This window comes from Ananas comosus, linkage group 4 (assembly GCF_001540865.1).
Source record: "Ananas comosus cultivar F153 linkage group 4, ASM154086v1, whole genome shotgun sequence".
Classification (NCBI taxonomy): Eukaryota; Viridiplantae; Streptophyta; class Magnoliopsida; order Poales; family Bromeliaceae; genus Ananas; species Ananas comosus.
Genome location: NC_033624.1, coordinates 3,038,830 through 3,064,047, shown reverse-complemented (window position 1 = coordinate 3,064,047; position 25,218 = coordinate 3,038,830). Strand labels below are relative to the sequence as shown.

General features: G+C 34.3%; 3 protein-coding genes across 8 annotated transcripts; 1 reads left to right on the top strand and 2 right to left on the bottom strand.

The window, feature by feature from the left end:
* LOC109709547 (transmembrane protein 56-like) lies at positions 1,146-6,393 on the bottom strand. 2 transcript variants are annotated; one of them, XM_020231830.1, is made up of 9 exons: positions 6,142-6,393; positions 5,279-5,410; positions 3,495-3,583; positions 2,970-3,105; positions 2,782-2,856; positions 2,390-2,511; positions 2,221-2,296; positions 1,910-1,969; positions 1,146-1,579 (listed from the first exon to the last, which is right to left on the bottom strand). In XM_020231830.1, exons 2-9 carry the CDS (start codon positions 5,390-5,392, stop codon positions 1,451-1,453), a joined length of 801 nt encoding a protein of 266 aa, XP_020087419.1. In that variant the 5' UTR covers positions 5,393-5,410; positions 6,142-6,393; the 3' UTR covers positions 1,146-1,450. The 2 variants fall into 2 exon arrangements, with proteins under 2 accessions (XP_020087419.1, XP_020087418.1); XM_020231829.1 differs by having other exon boundaries at positions 5,279-5,432; positions 6,142-6,392.
* On the bottom strand, positions 8,767-20,807 carry LOC109708633 (DExH-box ATP-dependent RNA helicase DExH6). Of its 5 annotated transcripts, XR_002215798.1 has the most exons (15): positions 20,412-20,807; positions 19,336-19,426; positions 18,069-18,387; positions 17,268-17,342; positions 16,551-16,595; positions 15,636-15,726; positions 15,495-15,553; positions 14,795-14,956; positions 14,158-14,210; positions 13,534-13,567; positions 13,309-13,398; positions 11,991-12,995; positions 10,458-11,549; positions 9,606-10,089; positions 8,767-9,516 (listed from the first exon to the last, which is right to left on the bottom strand). XR_002215798.1 is itself a non-coding variant. In XM_020230440.1 (14 exons), the coding sequence occupies exons 1-14, from the start codon at positions 20,551-20,553 to the stop codon at positions 9,703-9,705; spliced, it is 3,645 nt and encodes a 1,214-aa protein (XP_020086029.1). In that variant the 5' UTR covers positions 20,554-20,807; the 3' UTR covers positions 8,767-9,702. The 5 variants fall into 5 exon arrangements, 4 of the variants coding, with proteins under 4 accessions (XP_020086029.1, XP_020086030.1, XP_020086031.1 ...); XM_020230440.1 differs by having other exon boundaries at positions 8,767-10,089; XM_020230441.1 differs by lacking the exon at positions 20,412-20,807 and having other exon boundaries at positions 8,767-10,089; positions 19,358-19,428.
* LOC109708753 lies at positions 24,256-24,876 on the top strand. Its single transcript, XM_020230573.1, has one exon. The coding sequence runs from the start codon at positions 24,256-24,258 to the stop codon at positions 24,874-24,876; it is 621 nt and encodes a 206-aa protein (XP_020086162.1).

Below are 25,218 nucleotides of genomic sequence, written 5' to 3'. Positions count from 1 at the left end.
ATAGGTAAACTTCAATTTACCTTGTTGTAGTTTACATTTGTGCTTTCCCACTCTGCAATTTTTAATTTTATTTTATTCTAAACCGATCAACTTTTAATTTATCTTTTTACTTTATAAATTATATAATATAAAGTAATAATATACAATTATAGGATGATAAATTTTTTTTTGTCAATTTATGCTTTAAAAATATATCACTTTATTGGTATATTAACATATGACAATGATTTTATAGTAAATAAAATTACAATTACATGACTAGCAAAATGAAAGTGCGCTAAATCACACTGGAATAAATTGAACTTTATCCTACAAATATTTTTTTATATCTTCTTAACTTAATTTTTTTAAAAAAAATTAAATAATTAATCAAATTAATAATCTAATCATATTTTAATGCATAAAATTAAAATATTTTACTTAATTATTTAAAATAACTTAAATAAATAGGTTATGTGGTAAAGAGAATAGCATCAATTAAGGAAAAAGATAAAGTTGAGTGACCACTTTCAAAGTGTTAAACAGTTTGAGCACATTATTGCCAAAATAGTGAATGAAATTTGAATGGGGGTCTTTTTGGAGTATGCAATAAATAAATCAAGCATATTCCCCACAGAATATCACTAAGATGGGATTATATTTTATTAATGACTTAATTACAATTAATTAATTATAGTAATTAGTGATACAAAAATTTTGCGAACTATGAGCATAAGTGCATAACTAACCGGGAACCTCTCTACCACGTCGTCTATGTACCGCACCAACAAAACTGCAACACGTGTCCCTACGAATATTACTTCCCAATCATTCGATAAAAATTTAACAAATTTACAATTTGGCTTGCGATATTAAAAAAATTGATTTTTACTGCAAAATAACTTTAAAAATAGTTTGACGTAAGTAATTTATTTCACAAATCAACTATAAGAAATAAAATATATAAAAATAATTTTTTATATCAAGAGAAAATACGAAAAAAATATATATAAACACAAGTGACTAGGTTGTGGTTCGCACTTATCACTAATAACTTATCAGGAACAAATTCCTTTTTCCTTTTCTTATTCGTAAAATTATCAAAATATCTCCGTAATATACCGACCATAAACCGACAATCTAATTTGTATTCAAATTGAACAGCGTTACTCAAAAAACACTTATAAATATTAACCGAAACAAAAGAAGATTACAGTAGAAATTTCGCTGAAAACAAGTTGTAAGATGTAAACAATATACAACTATTTTAACCGGAAAGGAGAAAGATGGGGCCCGATCTCTAACCTAAATTCTTTGAACACTTAAAAAAAGGTACCTCTTACTGGTTCCTCCCTTCATGACCTAAAATAGTAAGAACTTTATACAAGAAATGAGAACAAATATATATAAATTATATTTGCACCGAAGTTCGGATAAGTGGAGATTGCCATGAACTTGATCTTCTCATTCTTCACTGCCTCTTGGCTAATGTTTTCTTGAGGCCTTTTAGGATCTTTCCAAACCACATCATGTTCATGATGAATAATATTGTGGGCACTAGAAATGTGAGAACATACCCAAAGATATGCATCTGTTCGATCTGTCAAAAGCAAGAAGAGTAAATTGTATTGTTATAACGGTCTACATAATAACTGCTCGCTTGGTCCGGCGTTAAAGTAGCTTCTCTGCTCTTAGATGCACTTTGCGAACACAAATTTTGGCGTTTTTGCTATGGTCGGAAGCTAAAATGGGTTTCTAGCTCCAAAAGCAGAAGCTCCGATATATGAGAATGTTTGTTCGTGGGGATTTTAAGGAAAAGATGTTAGTGCCACTTCAAATCGCACTAGTAAAGTAGGACTTCAACAGAAGTTCCAGTCGAGCCGAAAAAGCTCTAAAGATCAAAGAGTCATTTTTCAGGTAGATGTTTTACCTGGTCATAGTGCAAATATATGTGATAGAACAAGTAGATGAATAAAAATATTCTCGCCACCTGCAAAAAGTAAACAGAGATTTAGAGAACTCCCAAACCTATTGAGGCAACATAGTAAAGTAAGAAGCATAAATGCTAATTAAAAGTCACAAAAGAAACACTAACTAAAAGTCACAAAATTTTCATACTGTAACATTTTGGAACATGATCAATATATCAAGCTTGTTTGGTACTCCTTTGTTTGTCGCATTATTTTGTAGTACCTTCAATTATGTGAGAGAGAGAGAGAGAGAGAGAAAGTATTTATATACCAGCCATGCAACGAACATTGCAATTCCGTTAACCATATAGGCTTTGGATCTTTTCATTCCAGCAGTGTCAAGAAACCTTAACAACGCACAGAGATACAGAATGTAAAAAGGTTCAAAATAGTATAGTTTCTATGCGATTTTGTGCAAGTAATTTTTTTGTACAATTTACCATCTCAAGTTTATCCCTGGTGTGGTCGTCTCTGAGATGAGAACCATATATGTGTATAACTGCCCCTCCCCAGATAACATTGCGTAAATGATAGCAATTATAGAGAGCAAATGATGGAGAACCTGAAAAGTATTTCATCGAATATTTAAGTAATCCGTCAGATTAATTTGCAAAACTACAAAAGTGCTACTTGAGTAGAGGTGTCCGGAGATGCACTAAATGGCTTAATCAACAGCCTCAGGTTGAAGCACAAGCGAAAGCTTCTGATTTGAGTGGCTAATTTAGGAACTGAGAGGCTTCAATTTAGCTTCCCACCACAACAAAAGCTCAGATTCTTTTGTTTTGTTCAGCAAATATCTAGCTGCTATTGCAAATAGAAGATGGTTACTAACATATTCCATTCCACCGAGGGAAGGATACAGCCAAAGTATCATCACAATGTCCGAGATGAAGTACCCAACGGAAACCTATCAAAGGTAAAATTTTCAATTGTAAAATTAACAAGAGGAAATAATTAGTAAGTATTGAAATAATAAACAAAAAGAAAAAAAAAAAGGCCGCTTGATAGAAGTCTTGTTACCCCTAATGTAAAATTGGAAATGTTTGAGCTTCGAAATGTAACTAATCCTTCAAGGCGATCAGAGAATAGATCTGAGAAGAACACCAGATATAATGACATAACTGTAATAAAAACGGCATGGGCGCTGGACATTCCCCTACAAAAGGTCAAAGAAAAATATTAATGGGATTTTAAGAAAGGATCTTTTAGATGTATATGCGTGAAAAATCATCTATTTACATATATATACCCCTGTAAAATCTGATTTTCCATATATGCTGCTTAAGCATCATTTTCTTACAAAGATGCCTAATTTAATATGGATCCAACTCATGCGGGAAGTTGAATTGAGTAGCGTTCTGTGATTGTAACTATAAGGGGTATATGCCAGAAACTAGGTTATTCAGAGGCATATGTGAAACTCAGATTTTGCAGGGTATAACATGTATAATTTCACAAGGGTACAGATATAAAAATGTCTATAAAGATAAAAATAATAATAATAATAATGGAGAAAGGATAACAATAGCTTGTGATAATTCTCACCTGTTGTTCCACTCAATCCGTTGACTCTTTGTAAGGGATGCATACCCCTTGAAATATAGAGAGCTGATTAAATGTGTGACATTATATGCCTGGCCATGAAAAGATAGATTATTGTAAAATAATAAGAGATGACCCAAAAAAAATCCTATTTTGTAAAATAAGAAGAGATGACCCAAAAAAAAAAAATCCTATTATAGTAAGATGAAAAAAAATTTCTACTGTTGTCAGAAAAGAAGACGAAGAGAAGAGAGGACACAAAAAATTCTACTACAATAAGATGGTTTTGTTTTTAAACTAGACCCACATGCATGCAACATATTTTTTTTCAAGTATTTGGCCTTAATCTAACAATATTTTAGCACAAATCAGCAGAAATCATCAGCCAATCATGAGTTGGAGCAATACACAGACAAGACAAGCGCAAGCTTACAGTTTATTTCGATTTTCATAGATAAAGGTACCAAATTGATAGAAATATGCATCAAATTCAATAAAGTTATAGCCTAAAATAAATCATTAGATCAGCATAAATACTAATGAAAGAAGAGATTTCTTGCTATGAAATTTCTAGATAGCAAATAGGTCTCAATCTTAAGCAACATTGTGACAATAGTTGTTAAAGATGGCTCACTTAGACCGATCGGCCCAAAGTATGATGACTACAATTATGGGTGCAATAGGAAACTAGGGGATATTGTCCAACTATTCATTATCCCATCCTGTAATATACAATGCTGCACAGATACAGAGAGAGGATACAGACATGAGACAATACGGCTATGAAAGCATAGCAAATTCTAACACACTATTCTTAATCTGTTATATATAAAGATGTATAATGGAATGGTTCAGATGAATAATAACATACAATAACAACCAAACCATTTTGTGCCAAAATACAAAAGAATCCTAGCTTTGTTCATTGCTAAAAAGATAATAAATCAGAGCAAACAACAATATTGAACTTGATCAACCACGAAGGCGCAATGCAAGTGTCATCAAAATCCATATTAGCACCAAAGCAAGAAAGCAAAATGAACAGAGTCATGAAGTGGTTTAGCGTTTCTGGTGGAAGGTCTTTAGTCGATTCCAATCTAAACTCAACAAGTCAACATATCACTTGTATCCCTCAACTATCCAGACATTTCTTTTTCCCCAAATAGTTGAAGAGAATCTAATATTGGATATTCCAATGAATCATCCATCATGTATCAGGTGCGTATAGGTATCCAATACGTTTGTGAAATGGGCAAAGAAACCGAAATCAAGTATTTGGTGTATTTGCTTCTCTACTTTGCACAAATCTGCTAACAACTCATCGTGGTAAAATACCCAGTTTCCTCCTCAGAGTGAAACTTATTATACGCTCCATGTTGGTGCATCCCTTTCTTGTCCTACAGAATACTCCATGATTCCAGTTATGCACACTCTCACAACTAATCAAATAAAGCAACATCAAATACCTATTTTGTTAGGTATCCTAATAAATATCATTAGCAAGTTAAAAATATTTATATGGTCTTCTCTCGACTCAAAGATCCCCTTACCCAGCTCTTTACTCTTCCACTATCATACATATCCCAAATTAGCAGCTTACACAATTCATATACTGAGGCCGCAAGATGTGTGGAGACTATACATGAATTTTCATCTACCACCTCTTCTTCAGCATCATCTTTGTTTCCACGATATAAAAGGTCATACGCATGCGAAAATTTTCAAAACCAACTTTGTTAAGTCCACAAAATAGATTATACAAAATGGAAGATCATTACGATATATACCATTTTGCACATGACAATGCCACCGAGAACAGCGGTGTATGGGACGATCGGATCGGCTAGCAAGTAATCTTTAACCAGCGCCTCTGCTTGGTACTTATAGGACTTAACCGCCATTACAGAACTCTTAGAGACCTGCATCATCATATAATATATCCTGACACAACAGCATGATCAATATATTTGAAAAGTAAACATATTTACTTATCCATTGAAAGCCCAAAACACAGTTCTAATCAGATTTATCATGGCGGAAACTTAATGCACAATTGATGAAAAAATATCTGCAAAATTGTGTGAAATTGAAGCAGTCCAGGAAGAACATAAGAATCTGGCAAATTAAATAGGTTTTTTAAGATATAAATTAGAAAACGGTGGCCGAAGAGGTTGAGGTATATCTAAAATTGAGGGGCTGGAAAAAGAAAAGATGCACTTTTTATTGCATAAATGAAGTGATATAGATGTTTCCTACATACATCAATCAATCAGGAGAAAAGGACCAGGCAAATTTAGATCATTCAACTCATTAATTCACAATTTTTCCGTACATTCAAAATTAATCAAGCAAAGGGAAGAAAAGGAAAAATAGCAAAAAATAAATATATATGTGCCCTAAAGAGCAATATATCAAGACTAAGAACAGGGGGAAAAAAATGAAAAAAATGAAAATTTACCCTAATAAACACCAAAAAGTCTCAAATCCCAAATAAACACAAGATTAACCAATAACCGAGATCAAGAACAACAAGAAAGACGAAACCCAATTCGCATTTCGTCCCCTTCGATCTAAAAAAACAAATTTTTATCCCAAAAAGAACGCCAAAAAAGGCAACCCAGATAGAGAAACAGGGAGAAAAAGGAGATACCTTTGAATGGGTCTAGTGGGATTGGAGAGGAAGAGGGTTTGTTGTTGGCGTTGGTGATGGAGTTGGATTGGAGAGGAAGGGATTGAAGCGCACGCAATCCATGGGCCAAAAAGGAAAATAAGAAGAAGAAGCAGAAGAAGCAGGAGAAGAAGAATCGAGGATGGGAACAAAAAAAAGGTCTTTTTATTCGCACAGCAACGATTAATTCACACCACCACTACACGCCCAATAGGAAAGGCACCACCCAATTAATTTTAGAGTAATTGTGACATGTTCTCATAATTAGGGTTACTTTATACTGTGGATTCTTATTTTCAACAACTTATTTTAATAATAATTTTTTATTTAAGTGCATCTATCAGGGCCGTTAGATTGACATACCCATCAAGGAATAGGAATGATTTCAATGCTTTTGGGAAAAACTAGAATACTAGAAAATTAATAATATTTATTTTTTTATTATTTGCTAAATGTCTAGTGTTTACTATTTGATAATAGTATTATTACTGTAAATTTAAAAGCTTAAAAGTTAGTACTAACTATTATTTATTTATTATCAATAATATCATAACTCGGCTCCTTGTGTGTGTAATTTATGAATGAATATATTTTGATTACAGTAAATTAGATTAGATGGATTGAGTTTCTCTTTTTTTTTATTTGTGTAATTGGCCATTGATTTATATATAATCTATTCTAAATGGATTAGATTAATATGTTATAAAATAGTAGATTAGCGTGGACGAGTTTTGTTATTTAGATAATTTGCACTAGTCTATTGAAGTTTAAGATTAAATGAATATATATATATATATATATATATATATATATATATATATATATATATATATATAGAGGTTCCATGGCCTATATGGGTCCAGCTACTATATTATTATGAGTACGATCGTTCTCGTATTCATAAGTTGTTTTCGATGATAGAGCTTTCGAATCGACGATCCACACCGTTAAAAGTTATTTACAGCATTTAAAACTTCTAGAAATCAAATTTTATAATTTTTCGATATCATTTACCTTACGATCAAAAGGTCATAAATTTGACAATTTTTAACGGCCGGTATGGGATACTTGGTAGTTTAACGGTGTAAAAGAACCGGAATTTGTTGAATTTTTGACAGAAAATTTTATTTACTATATAGATAAAGATCAATAACTCCGATCTTGAATTGAAGGATCCGATTATACTTTTTTAGGACGTCGTTCGATTTTGACCGTTCATTTTATGCCCACTTGATGGACTTTATTATGATTTCGAAAATTTACGAAATTTATTTTCTATAAGTTTCAAATACTCTATATCATATTTAACGGAGTGGATCGTCGATTCAAAAGCTCTATCATTGAAAACAACTTATAAGTACGAGAGCTCCAATGCTCATAATAGTATAATAGCCATGGCCTATATATATATATATATATATAGGTCTAATCTTGACCATTTAGCCTTTAGCCATATCGCATTGGATTTATCTTAATTGATGTGAAAATAAAAGTGTCTGATGTCTGATAATGCAAAATCAGATGTTATATATAAGACCACTATTTTAGTATAAAATATGTCGAACTTGATTTTTTTAATAAATGACTATTTGAAATGACCTTTATATATGAGTTTTTCATTATATACATGTGCATGTAAACTTTGTGTGTTTTAAAAACATTGTACAAGAAAACCAAGCTAGGGGGGAAAAAGCATAAAAGTTATACAACTTAGAGAAAGAAAGACTTATTAATCTATGATATGAGCCGAGTAAATAATTATATCAACAAAATAAATGCATTGAATCTAATTAGTGTTCACAAAATTTACCACCATAATATTTAAAATTTGTTAATTGTCCAGGATCACATCCTGTAAAAGTGTGTTCTGGTCAAACAATAATCAAATCAGTGATTTCAACCTGGTGGACACATTATTAATTGGAGGGTCAATTTATCACTTTATTAATAGTATGGTCAATTTGTTGAGGACACTGTGCAATGTCCCTGTAGTATATTCATGAGCATTAAATACCCATATGGAGGATTGGAGAACCTGGAACCAAGCATTCAATTCCACAACTAAAGCTCTCCTCTCTCTCTCTCTCTCTCTCTCCTCTTCTCTTAAATGTTTCTATCCAAAAAAAAAAAAAAAAAATTGTTTGCAGCACAACATATACCTAATAATACTATTATGTTATGTGAGATATTTAAGAGTAACAATCACTAGTAATATAGAACATTTCACTGGAAATGATGTTTTAAGAAAATATTCTTACCACTTTTATATGAATTCCATGACAAAGTAGAAATTATTTTCTCTCTCTCTCTCTCTCAAATTCTGGGTGGTTCTACTTGCTTACATAATGATGCATTGAGGCCCCTAATGCTCATCTTAATTTGTTGAGATTGCATATATTATTATTATTTTTTATATTCTCTTAGCCATATAAAAATAGTAGTATAATTATTAGAATTTATTGCAGGGAATTATGCCTCACCTTTCCACCTTACCACGCCAGTTGACCACTTCAAGGGTGGTATAGACCATAATGCAACATAAACATAACTAAATCAAAAAGTAGACCATAATTTAGGTCTTAATTAAACAACTAAAATATACATGTATATATAAAAAGTTCTTGCTTTAGAATTAGGCCAAGTGGCACAAAACTAGTAGCAACAACACCACTCTAGTATAATCCATATAATAATAATAATAATAATAATAATAATTAGCTTAGATGTGACATGGATACTTCGAATAACCAATGTCATGAGAGATCCAAATACAATCAAATCTAACTTGTGTTACCACCAAGTTCCAGTAGGTTAGTAGAAAGTACCCAACTGCGAAAGCAAATCCTATAGAAAGTACCCAACTGCGAAAGCAAATCAAGCCATCTGATAACTGCTGCTAGTAAAAGCACTTTACCAGCTGAATCTGAATCTATCAGGTGAGTCAATTGACTCTTCTTTTTCTTTTCCTTTTCCTTTTTTTTCTCTTCAGTTCTGCAACACACAATTCATCTTCGTTTCTTACTCATACATTGATTATTATATTAAAAAAAAAAAAGTCTCTCTTTTTCTTCTTCTTTTTTTTCTTTTCTTTTTACTTTTTTTTTTTTGTTGTTGCAATAACAGATCGTAAGCAGCCTAAAAATACAAGCCTAGTTTCCATGTTCTGCAGAACAGAGTTGGGGCATCTTAAATGATAAGACCATGAAATCCACACGATGGGGGGATAAAGAAAAGAAACTATTTGAGTTACATGATGTATTACCCTAATTTTAGATGCACAGCCGACCACCTTGTACTGCTGTAATAAGAAGCACTTTTTCCACCACCTTCGCACATTCGACGACTAAGCACCCATCCCTATAAACAACAACTTCCTCCCATCAGATGATCTGCAACTTCTGATTGGAACAGCATTATACAAAGTCATTAAGCCTTTTCAATGTTACCGTCATGTCGATACTTGATCATATGCTTCCATATGCATCAACCCCAACAACCCCAACATCGTACAGAGGAAGAGAAGACTGAGTGAGAGTACTTGTATCATCGAGAAACACTTCCACGCTGCCGTTTAAACGACCTAATCCTTGGGGTGGCACTAACAGCGCGGTTACCGTGTAAAAAAGGCTTTTCTTGGTGAAAAGGCCTTTGAACCGCAGGTTGGGGAAGAGATTGAGCAGAGACGCTACTTCTATGCATCGTATTATTCCTTGGTTTTTCGGACATCAAGGATTTCAAGAAACCGCTTGGAGAGACGTAACCTGCTCCTCTTCTTCCGCCCCATTTGCTCGGTTCACCCATGTCGGATTTTGATTCGATAAAATCATCAGAAGGGACGATAGTGGGCAAGCCATCATACGAGAGAATACATGCTATTGCGTACATTGATGCTCCAAGCATGGGAGGGAGAACGGCCAGCGGATTTTTGACCTGCAAAAAGGATATCAATTTTCTATAAAAAGTGGATCTGGCAAAAAAAAAAAAGGAAATAAAAAAAAAACAGCTACAACTAAGCAAGTGAAATAGAGGTTGGCTTGAACAAGGTAAAAATTTGCACTTGACACTATACCACTTCTAAAAAATGGATGCCTGGATTCTCATAATCGTGATTTAACCACCTAACTTTCCAATGAACTTGATTTATTTAAGAAAAGGTTGCAGAAAATTTCACCAACTAATAATATAACCAACTACAAAGAAATATTAGGTAGAAAGATCATAACTTTTGCAAGTTCAGGCAGCAATTCCAAATCGCGCTATAGTTCATGCATAAAGTCAGTAACTCTTTTATGTCTTACTTTGAACAGGACTGCAGCAGATAATCGCTCCCTTAAGCAGTACATCTGAGCAACATCAAGTGCGGTCGACTCGAATCTCAGCCATCGATCAACGACAACTGAAACAGTGTTATCTGGATAAGACATAATCTCCTCACCCCGAGGCCCAGAATCTGCATTCATGGCCACATCACCATCCTCATCACTTGAACCCTCATCATCATCATCGTCACCAGTCTCATCATCACCCTCATCATTCTCTTCCAAAGGAGCAACAACCATTTCCATTGCAAGCAACAATAATGGATACGGACCAACAAGAGAACAATTTTTTATATACATCCCACCGTCCCCACGAGTAATCTCATCATAAATGATAAGTGGCCCACCACAATTTTTATTAAAAGATAAATTGAAGTTCGATGAATGCGGATGTAACCTAACTTTGGCCCCACTAGCTGTCTCTACAATCGCTCTTTTACCATTTTTTCTCCTTGGAAGCAATTTCCCCACCATCGGGTATAAACCCGCCATTAGAACTGCTCGTAGAATACCTGGATCTTGAGAATTTAGACTAAAATTGGATATATCCTGGGGAATGAACCCATTCTTTGCAAGCTCGCTTAATAGTTGCTTCCTCATACTGAATAGCATATTCATGGTGTTCGAAGAAACAAAGTACCTTGAACAAAACTGGGATTCTTGACCTCTTTCTCTCGCTCTCCTCCAACATTCAAAAGCAGCAACAACTGCTAATTGATCACTGTACCCACCAAATAACGAAGCTAGTTCAACTTTTGCCATGGCAGCTTTCTTTCTCTCATCTGGGGCCATCGGAAGAATAAAGGGATCTCTGTAATCAGCGGCACAGGCTAGGGTTAGGGCGGGGTCCAAGCAGTTCATTAAGATGGCGAATAGCAGCATCTTGCTTGTGGAGGGGTGAACAGGAAGGGACCCTATTTTTTCACCAAGGTCAGTGAGTTGTTCATCTTGAGTTAAAGCACCGAGATCTTGGAGAACTATTATTGCATTGCGTACAGTTTCTGGGACTGGAGGATCTAGAGTTTTCTGTAGGAAGTTGGCAATTCTACACGTTGGATCAAGGAGTTTCACCTGCAAGGAGAAATTTTCAAGATAATGATTTCGTACTCATCAAATATATAAAAGAACGGATAAATTATGAAATTAGTCCATAATCCTAATCTCAAACTAGGTCATTGAATTATAATTGTAAAATAAATTCAGTCTCTAAGGTTTGTCCAGCATAATAATCAAGTTCATCTATTAATCCTCTGTCTGAAAGGCGTCACTTAATCAACATCACTACAGCTTGTTGACATGACTATCTTTTTGGGCTTAAATTTCGACTACACCAATGTGGCATTCTTTTCAAATATTAGACTGAAAAACGGACTTAATTGTTTTCCTTTACTAGGAAAAAGCACCAGGACAAAACCATTGAAATTGAAGCTTTGAGACCATAGTAGAAATCAGAATCAAACTTCATGAACTCAATTTGTCAGTAACCCTGAAAAAACAGAAATCAATCCTCACCTGCAAGCAGAGTTCCTCAATTGGCATCCTCTTTATTTCGGGAACTTGATACTCTGGCAAAGATGCCGCACGGAACTTCGAGTATAGGTGGTAGCAAGTGCCAGGCTGGCACCTGCCTGCTCGTCCTTCACGCTGCCTCGCACTTGCCTTTGAAATCCAAGAAGACTGAAGAGTTGATACATTGTTATAAGGATCATAGCTTTTCTCCTTCATGCGACCACTATCTATAACATACACCACATCATCAATGGTGATGGCAGTCTCTGCAATATTGGTAGAGAGAATTATTTTGCGGACCCCACCCGGCGGTCGTTTGAAGACCTTTTTCTGCTCCGAAGAAGGAATCAGAGAATGAAGAGAGAGAATCAAGAATTCTGATGCATCTCGGAAAAAAGGAGAAGCAAGCAATCTCTCTCTTGTTTGATTTATGTCATCCCATCCAGGGAGAAATACTAAAATGGCTCCTTCGTCAGAATCGGTACATATTTTTCTTAAGAGTCGCTCTATAAGAACAGTGTCAATGTGTTCTGGATTGATGCTTGCTAAATATTTGTTTAATAGCTCTTCCTCTTCTGCTGAATTTGATGCATCATTTTCTGTATGCTTCTTGACAATTTCATAAATTTCTTGCTGATTCTCTTTCTGAGCCCAATCCAATGCAGATCTTCCTTCATTATCTCGAAGAGAGGCATCAACACCAAATGATAAAAGCATGCAAACATCGCCTACTCTGCCCTTTCCGGCAAAAACCATAAGAGGTGATACACCAGTGAGTGAATGCTGGTAGTTGTAGATTTTTGGGTTCTGTTCAGTAGAGATGAGTTCGAGGAGAGGATCAAATTCATCAGTTGACAAAGCCAGATTGATTGATTCATCAAGAGCATTGCGGTAATCTTCTGTCAATGGGGTATCATCTTTTGTATCATTTTCAACCATAGGAGTAAGATGGTTCTCATCACCAGCTTTTAAAATGGAAAGTACGTCCTCCAAATAGAAAGTTTTTACCTGAAGAACAAATACATCTAAATATCAAGAAAAAAGTAAAGATAGCGCAAGAGCTTGTCTGGTGACTGTTTGGCAAATGCAGAAGCTCACAAATCAAGGGAGAAAAAAAACAAAGTCTGGATTTTAGAATTAATGAAGTATTGGACCCAGAAGCAGAAGCACGAATTAAACTTTTACTTAAAATGTAGCGAGAAGCAGTAGCGGAGATTTAATGAAAAAGCTTCAAAGAAATTTGCTGAAATATCACTTTCAAAAGCTCCAGCTGGCCAAACATGCCCTAGACTGATAACAAGGGAATAAAGAGAGCTCTTACGGGATATGTAAATCCTGGGACTTGAATAATAGGACAGCCATCGAAGTATTGTGAAAATCTCTCAGCATCGATTGTAGCACTCATCAATACCTGTTGGATTAAATAACTGGCTATAATCACCATGGATAACAAGCATGATGAACTATTATATTCTATATTCTGCATTCATAGGATGCTACTATATTAGTATGTAGTGGGAAGTATGAGGATAAAACCAATGCTCACCATGTGTAAATGAGGATAGGCAGGCAGGAGGTCTCTGCAGATAAGATCACAGAAGATAAGTTAAACAAATAGCTAATGTTTATATGATATTAAAGATGATATGGAGGGGCAAAAAATGCAATAATTATAAGGATAACAAGGGGTAAAGTGAGGGATAACACTAATCCATTGATGTGCTGTCATAGTTGTTCCTGGTTGTCCTAGATAATCAGGTTTGACCCAAAAAAATAACCCTAAGTTTTGTTCTCTTTTTGTTCTTTGTTTTTGCTATGTTTGGTAAAGGGAGATCAAGATTTCCTGTTCAACTTTAGGATCAGGTCAACAGCATCAGGGAACCTAGTAAGTGCAACAACTTTAATTGATAGATGACTCAACTACATTGATAGTGGCTCACAAAGGCATGGTCTATACACACAACCAAAAAGAAAGAAAGCTGGGAGGAAGCAAAGTTCAGCACCTCTTTCATGAATTACAGATAAAGTATAAACACAGGAACAATATACACGGACACAGTAATGATAATTATCAACATATCCTGCTTTGAGTTGAACATCAAATGGGCTATAGTTAGAAATGATGCATGTATCTAGGAATAATTTAAACCAGAATGCCGTTTTCAGGTACCTGAGAATTGCCAACATAAAATCAGAAAACCTATCCCTTTCATGAATTTCATCCTGGAAAGAGACAAAGCAAGGCTATAAATTTCTGGTCAAAATAAAGAAAATATATAAATGACTACACAAATAAAAGAGAATCTCTCTTCTGCAAAAGCAGTGCATATCTGGGACTTCGATCAGTTAATTTTACGTTAAAATATATTTCCTCTTCAAACACCACAACCAATTGGACTGTTCTCCATGAAATGAGGAGATAAACTTATTATACTATGTCAGTTCTTCGTACTATGGTCCATAATTTTAAACTCTTTCATGTTGTGTTAATTAAAAATTTCTTGAAGTTTGAATTCCCAGCTGCAAAATAAAAACGAACTGTTTACAATAACGTATACAAAATCCTCAAAACAAACAGCATGTAAATTACTAGAACCATCCCTGTCTGCCAAATTTTCCTTAAGATATTCATGAACATAATTTACATGTATTGGTTTTGGTTTATTATCTACAAAACAAAATTTGTTTCCATACCAACAAACTTCAGTGGTTAACCTACTAAGGACTGTTAAATAAATTTTATCAGGTACAATATGAGTACCACGGATAAAGTTCAGAATATGCCAGAAATAGATACTGTTACGTACCACAATAATATGGGTTATCCCCATAATACTGTCCTCCTTTGAGCGCTTTGTAACCTCTGACTTTGAAATATTTGCACCTCTACCAATCAACAATCTCAAGAGAACACCATTTGTGCAAAACATAATTGATGAGTTTTTCCCACCTTTGGATTCCAAACGAATCTGAATGTTTCCAAACAAATAATGGAGAATAAAAAATTAATCACAAATTTTCAATTAATTGAATAAAAACAGCCTGAGAACTGCACGTGCTATGAAAGAACATTGAGAAAAGCATTCATAGTTGTTATAACTTGGTTCACGGAGTTGTTATAACTTGGTAATGGCCTTACGATAAGCATTTGTCTTTGAATTTTACATGAAATACAGTTTCACAATAACAGTAAGGCATTCTTGCCATCAATAATCACCATCGACACCCTATCATAAAGTTAGATATGCACGACTTACGCCTTCAATTTGAATTGTTTGCAAATAGATTGGTCGACAATTATTCACAATAAAGCTATGCGAACACCATTGTGAAGTACATTTCTGCTTAAATACATTGATGTGCCTCCAAACAAGTTATACTTGTTAGGTTTATCCTTATCAAATACAACTATAAAAACAAGAGCGATGCAGTACTTTCCCATGCAGAATCATAGGAAGCTCAATTTAAAGAATTCTTTTAGTGCACAGTTTCAGAGGAAGCACGTACCTTATATCCTACATCTTCCCCGACAGGTTCTCCTCTCTCAAATGATATTCTCTCAGCAACTAGAGATTTCAAAATTGAAGAGTTAAGAACAGAATATAACAAAAATTAAAAGCAGAAATATCAGATAACGTACGAAATTACCTGAAATTGCTGATATGCGTCTTGGTTGTGTGCAAACAATTTTACATGTCTCACCCTTTCCCCACATACAGTCCAAGATATACTGAGGGACCTGAAATTTAACAGTAATAAAGTACTTAGACAAGTAAGAAAGAGATGACAGATAGGAGGTGTCATAGCTCTGAGCTACAAATGGAATATATTTCCAAGAAAAAAGCAAAAAACCTTAAACGTAACAAAGAGGCAGAATAAGTGGAATTAAATTGGATTATTGATATCCAACCTTGAACCCCCACGTCACATGACTTAGGGTATTTACTTTGGGAGAGAAAATTTCTTGTTAATCAATTGATTCAAATGACACTGCACAAAGTAGAGACAATTTAATGCAGTTCCTTTCGATACAAGGCACTTAAAGGCGCCCTACAAGCTATACAAACATTATAGAGCCTTAAAAACTAAATAAGGCAAGCCTTTTAAATCACAGAACTTTAAATAAACTTTACCCAATTCTTGGTTTAAGTAACACTAAGTGAATCTCATAGCAATATGAAAAATAGAATTCCAAAGAAAGTAAAAGTGATGTATCCAAAGTTGTGCACAGACACACACAGACAATCCTTATTCAATTAAAATGCAATAAAAAGACTCGCGATCAAGCAAACAATTATGTACAATAATATCACTTTCGCTCACAAAACTATTATATTAGAGAAGAAAATAGAGAAACAGTAATACCAAAAAACTTGGTTATCCAAGATATGGATTTCAAGAAGAATGCATCACTTAAATTCATGAATGGAGATTCACCATACACTTAGAATGAAAAAATTAATAAAACGGAGTAAAATAGTAAAAGAAGAATTATCTTTTGTAGTTCCCCGTGGCGGGCATGTTTAATGTACCAGAAAGAACATAAAGCAAAGAGCTGGCAACCTGAGTGGTTTTACCGCAACCCGTCTCACCAGATATCAGCACCACCTGGTAATTGAAAGAAAAAGGGACATAATTTTTCATGCGCGCCGATTACCAAAATTATCTTTCTATAGAGGTAAAAGTGAAATGCATAATAAATCAAGTGATCACAAACCCAAATGTCAAAAAGCTTAGAGGGTACATTAGCTCATGAACAGAATTTCACAATATTAACACTACAGTTCTTTGCTACCTAAACTCATGCAATCATTTCATTATACGCCTAACTCTCTTGATGGTCATAAAATATGCAATCATTTCATAATACGTCTAAGAAGAGTTCCATTACAAGACTACTTATAGAGGTTTTATACAGGTAATTTCACCTCATTCTCAATTTTGATATCCCATAATAAAATTCAGATTCATCATATAGCCACATGCATCCAGACAACTTAAATTATTCACACGATTACTAAATCCTACATGCATCTGAAAGTAGTGAATGGATAAATCTAGCAGTATAAATAAAAGCAGAAATAATCTTACATGAAATTAAGAAAAATAGCTTGATCAACTGTCCAAGCTTTCACACTCTGATTGTGTACTTAATATATCAGCCCCAGAACTAGGGGAGAGGAGATAAAGAGTATATTTTCCATAAATAAAATGGAATGAAATATCAAGCATCATCAATTTTATCAAAGAAGAGAATAAGTTGGAAAACAGGTAGAGAACCTGGTGCTTTTCCAATGATGAAGTGATAGCATCCTTGAAAGATGCAATAGGAAGTTTACTTCTGTCTTCCATAACCTGCACATACATGCTTTCCTAATTACTTAGATCAGATGATATGGAAATTCTGAAACTCACTGTGTGACAAAAACCCGGAGAACTTACACATATAACCATGCAAAATAATCTATTTACATGTTCCCTGTAAAATCTGAATTATCCACATATGCCCTTCAAAAGTTAATATTCATATATAATCCCTCATACTCAAAAAAGGCCTCATTAAAAACTTTTTGCAATGCAACCTACCCCGTGTAAATTGGATGACCTACTGACTTAAAGAGTTTTTTTTAATAAACTGCAATCTTGATGGGTTTAGTAAAATAAGCGTAAGAAAAACAACATTTACACCTATATGCTGCTGCAAAATTATTTATTACATGTGCCCATGCAACATTTTGAATTTTGACATGTGCAGTTCAAAAGTTTCGTATCTTTCACATATATACTCTTGGAGGTTTTAAAAATGCTTCAATTTGTTATTATTTTAATAAAAAAACCATCTTTAAAATTTTTTTCTGATGCAAAAACCAACTTCTACGCCCAAAATGGATGAGTCCACAAAATTAAGAAAATTGAGATAAGAATATTCTATAGCAAACAACAGTTTTTATGGGTACATTAAAAATTAGATTTTATAGGGATATGTATGTAAATGGATAATACTAAAGACTGATAATACATGTGAAAGAGCACCAGAAAAAGAAACAAAAAGAGAAACTCTTAAAACAAAAAAGGCGGCACCTTTTTCAGCTGTGCTGACTCGTTTACTTTAGAAGCAAGCAGCTCCAACTTCTTTGCTATATCAGACTTGCGCATCGAAGGTTTGCAAAAGCTATTATCTTGCTTCCACTGTACCTTACCAACTTTCTCGCTTGAACTATTAGTTAGTGCATCTCCACCCAACTCTCCATCATCTGGGGGATAGCGTGTAAATAAATCCCGTAGAACATTTCTTGTCTCCTCAGAAAACTTCAAATAAGTAACACTATCTTCGTCCTTCTTAGTAGGTCCCTGCTGCTTTTTAGTTTTGTAGACAGATAGTCTCCGCCGTTGTCCATTTCTGTTAAAGTTTTACATGACACAGACAATAATACTTCAAATGCTGTTAAATGTAAGCTACACCTTGACCAAATATTTTGTTTTCTTATGGTAAAATTGGATGGAGACTCCCCTATAGGCGATTTTGAATTTTGCCCCCAAACTTTGCTTTCTTTTTCACCAACACTCCATCAACTTTTGCTTCTGTTAATTTGTCAATCAAGTTGGGGATTCTATCGAATTAAACAGGAGATTCTGTTAAAATTAACAGTTCTCTCAACCTTTTGCCAATGTAACTATTTGTTCTTCTATGAAGTAACAGCAGATAGTAATATAGCGGTTAATTTAACAGATTCTCCAATTCAAATAATAAAAATAACTTAATCAAAACAAGAAAAAGTTGAGAAGATGTTGGTCCAAACTGATATAGTTGGGGCACTATTTCAGATTGCCTATAGCTAATGAGGTCTCCATGCATTGTAACCTTTTTCAATGTGCAAGCATCTGTGAGAACGTATAAATGTATTTTGTGTGTGTGTGTGTGTGTGTGTGTGTGAAGTCCTCCATGCAAACTACCAAAGAACTAAATATATTTGGGTCCATTCACTCCAAAAAGTGATTATATACACCAAAATAAAGCTATATTGTATGCAATTATATTCAAGCTTTCTAATATGGCTGTTGATACTCCAATTTCTCGGTTTTTTCACAATTAAGTGTGAGGGCTATATAAAAAAGGGTTATGTGCTATTTAGAAGAAGCAGTAATATACAAAAAATTGTTCAAACAAGAGTTGTGCTCTCCTTGATCTGAAAACTCATGTATTGTATTAACAGCTATGCTGAGAAGTTTAAACATAAATACGCTCAAAAGAAATATGGAAAAGTTTATGTAAAATATGAAGGACTTAATAGGGCACGTCAGCCTTCCAAGGGAGAAAGCTACAAATACATATTACTTCTATACTCACCCAGAACTTTTTGATATCATACCCATTTTTCTGCACATTTCATGAATTGCAGCTCGTTCTTGTTTAGACAGACCAGGTTCAAAAGTGTGAACTGCAAACAAGCATCAGTGGTAGAAAGCCCACTTTCAGGTCGAGTAATATAATAAAACTAGAATAAATACAAAGAAGACCATGAGAAGACAAATATAATTTTCAAAACAAAAAAAAAAAGACAGGGAAAGAAGAAAGTAAAGAAGATGACATTCAGAATCAACAACCATGTTAAAATTTCAGATTTATATGAACTCTTAATTAATTAATTATTTATTTACCATATAATGGATTCAAAATGTAGAGAACGCCTATTTTGGAAATGTAGTTTAACTTGAAAAAGAAAGGATTTGATATTTTAAGACAATCAACTTCAAAATGTGTTTCATAAGAAAACAATTGCCATACTTAAAGGATTACCTAAACCCTACTTGTAGTGAAAATTCGTCTAACAAAGGGTAAAGAAAGATTGCTCAACATCAAATGCCTTGATGATATTAATTTGTCAAAGTATTGGAAAGGAACTTCAATAGCCGCACATCCTATAAGAAGCAAGGACTTCCAAACAGCAAATTTGAGATCCATAAATCTTGTCATCATTCAAAAAGAGTCAAATTCAATGCAGTACATATCATGAACTACCAGATTCTTTGCAGCAGATTACAGTAAATATCATGAACATTTATAAATCTTTAAATTCAATAAAAAAAAAGATTAAATCATTTATTCTTTAACCGTATATTTCATTATCTACATCGTTATCTTTCTTCAATATCTTGATAAAAATTTTACATTTTCTGCTAAACATACGCGTTTACCAAAACATCCAAGGCCAACAAGACCTGCATCATTCATTTCTCTCTAATTCTTGACTAATTTTGCTTTAAAAAAAAAAGCAAAATTTATCAAAGAAGCAACACAAAACATCAAAAATTCGCAAATTTGAGCTAGAATACCTAATAATAAACCCAAAATAATGCGAAAAAAAAAAAAGAAACTTAATCAGGGAAAAAGAAAATAATAATAATAATAATAATAAAACAAACCTTGGGCATCGGAGATGCGAAACTCCTCCAAGACCTTGCCGATTCGCACGAGCGTCGCCTCGGTGACGACCCCCGTCTGCTGCGGCGCCGGCCCCGCCGCCGCCGCCGCGACTTTCCCCTTCCTCTGCCCCTTCTTCCCCATTATGATTGGTATTGCTGCTACGCTTCTCCTTCTTCTTCTTCTTCTTCTTCTTCTTCTTCTTCTTCTTCTAGGGTTAGCTCGGTTGAGAAGCGCTTCTTCCCCAAGCTTCGGCTTTTGGCGCTTTTGCGGTCGATTTCGATCGAACGATCGATCGAATCGAGCGATCACCGCTTCTTCCCCCCTCTCTCTCTCTCTCTCTCTCTCTCTCTCCAAACGCTTTGGGTTCACGTTTGGGTGCGCGGTGTCGGGTCGGTTACGTGTATGTATGTATTATACGAAAACCTAAAATGAGCGGCGGCGTGTAGAGTACTCTAGAGCAGTAATCCCCTCGCGCGAACTTGTACCAAATCAAAATAGAAATTTAAATTAAATTTATTTGTAAATCTTTTTTTTCAAATGAAAATTTTTATATAAAACAGTGTGTGGGGCATTAAAACTACATAATATAGAAATGAAATATAATAATGTTGTACCCATATACACATTTTAAAAAAAAATTTATTAACACTAACTAGCTTGGAGAATTTCAATTAGATAGCAACTAGGGCTGTCAACAAGCCAATCATTAGTTGATTCGTTAAAATATCGAGTCAAAAAATTCAGATCATATTAACTTGAGCTGACTTATGAACAACAAGTTAAAACAATTGTGAGGGATACGTATAAAAAATTTTTTTGTAAGATCTTACCATTTGACTTTGATCAAATAGTTTAAATTTTGCATATAAATGACTTTTTATAATTGAGTTTGGCTTTATATTTAGATTAAGCTAAAAACTAATTATTTATTTATATATATATAAATATATAATATATGTATTTAAGTTGTTATCGAGCTGACTCTAGCTCGTATTCGGCTCATTTATTAAACGAGCTGAAAAATTAATCTCGTATTCGGCTCGTTTATTGCACGAGTGATTCGATCTCGAGCTCATTTCGGGCTAAACACAAGCTGACTCGCAAACAACGAACTGGATTGCCACCCCTAGTATAGAAAAATGGTTTAATTTATGAAGAGAATGATAATTATTATAACAAAAGTACTAATAGAAAATTGACAATAAGCTTAAAGTTAAAAAATTATGGGCTAAATTACTTTAATTTCTAAATATAAACTCATATTTTAATTTTAAAAAGTTGAAAAATAAATTTAATCCGAGTAAATATCCATTCCGTCCGCATTCAGATTGAAAAAATAGGCCGGATTGAAAAAAATAGGTGATTGGGTGATTCCTATTCCACTCGGGAATCATAATTAAAATGGGACTCTCACGTACTAAACACCCATAAACGGATTCGCCTATTTCGATTCCGATTCCGATTTCATGATGAAAAAGAAGCAAACTAAACACTCCCTGTTTTTTTTTTGTTTCGAAACATAGTTAATTTGATATGAATTTACTTATTTTTACACAAAAACAAAAATTGATCCTATAATATAACTACTAATTTTTACACGTTTATCCCAAACTACATAAACTCCAACAAATATCTAGTCGAAATGATCATAAAATGATAAAATATCTTATCTTATACAAAATATAAAAATATAAATGAATAAAAATATTAGTTATTATTAAACGGTTTAGAAACAAAATTAACTACGTATATCTATGAACTCTTAACTATAACTAATAACTTTTAAGCAGTTAACTGGGAAACAACCAATACGAAACATCTCTATCAAATATATCGTAGAGATAATCATAATAAAATATCTTGTACAAATATATATACAAAAAAAGATTGGATTTTTTTTCTTTTTATTTCATTCATCTTTACAAGTTAAACATTATATAATTTATTTAAATTTTTTTTGAATATTATATCTATTAATTGTTAATCAATCAAATTTTATTTTACTAAAAGAATCAAAATCACTTATGGACTTGATAAAATTTAAAACTTACTCCCCTCACAATCTGATTTCTCCTTACTAAGAGAGTGTCCAAATTTTTTTAAAATCAAAATCTAATTTATTAGATATGAGTTACACTATTTAAAAGGTATAATTAAACATGTTATAATGAAAAAATGTCTTAATATTAGTAATTATTAAACGGTTTAGAAACAAAATTAACTACGTATATCTATGAACCCTTAACTATAGCTAATAACTTTTAAGCAGTTAATTGCAAAACAACCCATGCAAAACATCTCTATCAAATATATTGTAGAGATAATCATAATAAAATATATTGTACAAATATATACAAAAAAAAGATTGGATTTTTTTTTCTTTTTATTCCATTCATCTTTACAAGTTAAATATTATATAATTTTGTTTTAACTAAATATTTGATTAACATGAAAGAAGTTTGGCCTTCGATAATATATTATTGTGTTTGAAGTATTGTGTTTGACAGATTAATTTTTTGAATATATCTATTAGTTGTTAATCAATCAAATTTTATTTTTACTAAAATAATCAAAATCACTTATGGACTTGATAAAATTTAAAACTTACTCCCCTCACAATCTGATTTCTCCTTACTAAGAGAGTGTCCAGATTTTTTTAAAATCAAAATTCAATTTATTAGATTAGATATGAGTTACACTATTTAGAAATATAATTAAACATGTTATATATAATGAAAAATGTCTTTGACACTAACATACTTCCAATCAAATAATAATCCTTTCTCTATTAGCTCTTGATGACACAGTTTGGTATTTAGATAATAAATTTTCAAATTTTTACAATTTTTTCTAATAATTTTTTTAAAGTTAAATATGGCAACATCCCATGAGGAGTCAAAACGGGTCGGTCAAGGTTCGGGTAGGACTCCGACGGATCCCCGTTGGAGTTCGCACCATCCCAGCCCGTCTCTTTGAATTTCGCGCCGCTCCAAATTTGTATTTTTTTTGGTGCGCGGAATTTAGATAGATCTCTTCGTATAACAACTGAAATAATTTTTACGTAAAGGGACCTTANAAAAATTCAGATTTATTTGGTTTATTTACTCTGCCCAGTTCTTAAATTATAGAATCGAATAGAACCAAATTATAGGGAAAATCAGGGCTAATTAAACTTATTAATTTGGGTGGGTTTGATTCGGTGACTCAATTTGGACCCACTAATGCTCACCTGTAGGCCTTTCGTTGGCTAGAGCACATGAAGGGGTTGGTACCGACCAGGTCCCGGAGACTTCGAATTGCCTACTGATATTAACCCGAAATAATAATAATAAATTAATAATAATAAGGACGAGACACTCATTCAGGTTTTTGGAGTGTACGATGGAGAGGGGACCTTCGTATCCGACCTAATCTCCCACATGCCCCATGCCATTTATTTTCGAAAGCGACGCATACATAATTATTGCACATTATTGAAGATTTAGGTTTAGTGGCCACAGTGCCAAGTTATATTATTTGAAGAATTAAATTGCCTTCGCGGCTCTGTTTCATCATCATTAATTAGGCAATTTAATCGTAGCATTGTAGCGCGAGAAAAATATTAGCAAATTATACAGGAACCAAGTTTGTCAGGTAGAGTAGTTTTTCTTTTTTTTTTTTTTTTTTTTTTTTTTAAGTAGCAAGATCGGTTTATTCTACCGGAAAGTTCGTTCTGATGTTTTAGGTCTCCGTGCCGGTCCTGCCGCTACCTCGCAGCCTCGTCGCCGTGGTGCCGCACCACCAATTCTGTCCTCTACCGAGCCCGTCCTTCCAAATCGACAACCTCCCGGCTTTTCACCTGTCATGCCCCGAGCCCGTAACAGAAGCACCACCACCAGGCACGTACACAGATCCGCCGAACAGACAGAATTTTTTCAGTCCGCCGAATACGTCGCACCGGCCTTGCCGCCAGCCCCAACGCCCATTGGGGCAGGCCGTCCCCCATTCCCCTGGGCCGGCGACTGCCCCGCGACCGTCCGCCCCATCAACTGGCTCCGCGCGAACGGAATCACGCACGTCCACGGCGAGGTGCGCTGCGGCAGCTGCGGCGTCCAGAAGGTCGTCTCTTACGAACTAGAATCGAAGGTCGGCGACACCAGGAATTTCATGTACAGTCTTCGGCACTACCTGGACGACCACGTGCAGCCGGTCTGGAGTAAGGCGAAGCTGCTGCCGTGCGATTCGTGCGGGGGATCGGGGTGCGTGGGGCCGGTGATCCCCGCGCGGGACGAGGACATCAACTGGCTGTTCATGCTGCTCGGGCAGACGCTCGCCGCCCTCAGTCTGGCGCAGCTCAAGAACTTCTGCGGGAAGACACGCATCCACCGCACCGGCACCAAGAGCCGGCTGCTCTTCAACGCCTATGTGGAACTCTGCCGGCAGCTAATCCCTGATTGGAAGATTAATACCGATCAAAAAAAATGATCAGTAATAATCTCCTGCATGACCAACCGTCTTGGAGCAAGTGACAAAGGGTTTGGTGGTTGGTATCCGAGATCCAAATTCGAATCCTGGTTGATTCACATTTTCAGTTAAGTTTATTTCTAAATAAAATAAACGAAGTAGGTAGCGTGCTACCTATCTTTCAAAAAAAAAAAATCTCCTGCATGCACGCATCTCACCTCTGGCTCCTCGTACGTACTTTATTTTATTTTGTTTTATTTTTCAAAGCCATGTAAATAATGTATAGAATAAACTTCAAATACCATCTTTGTGGTTTTATAGTTTCTCACTTTAGTATTATGTGGTTTAAATTATATCAACTTA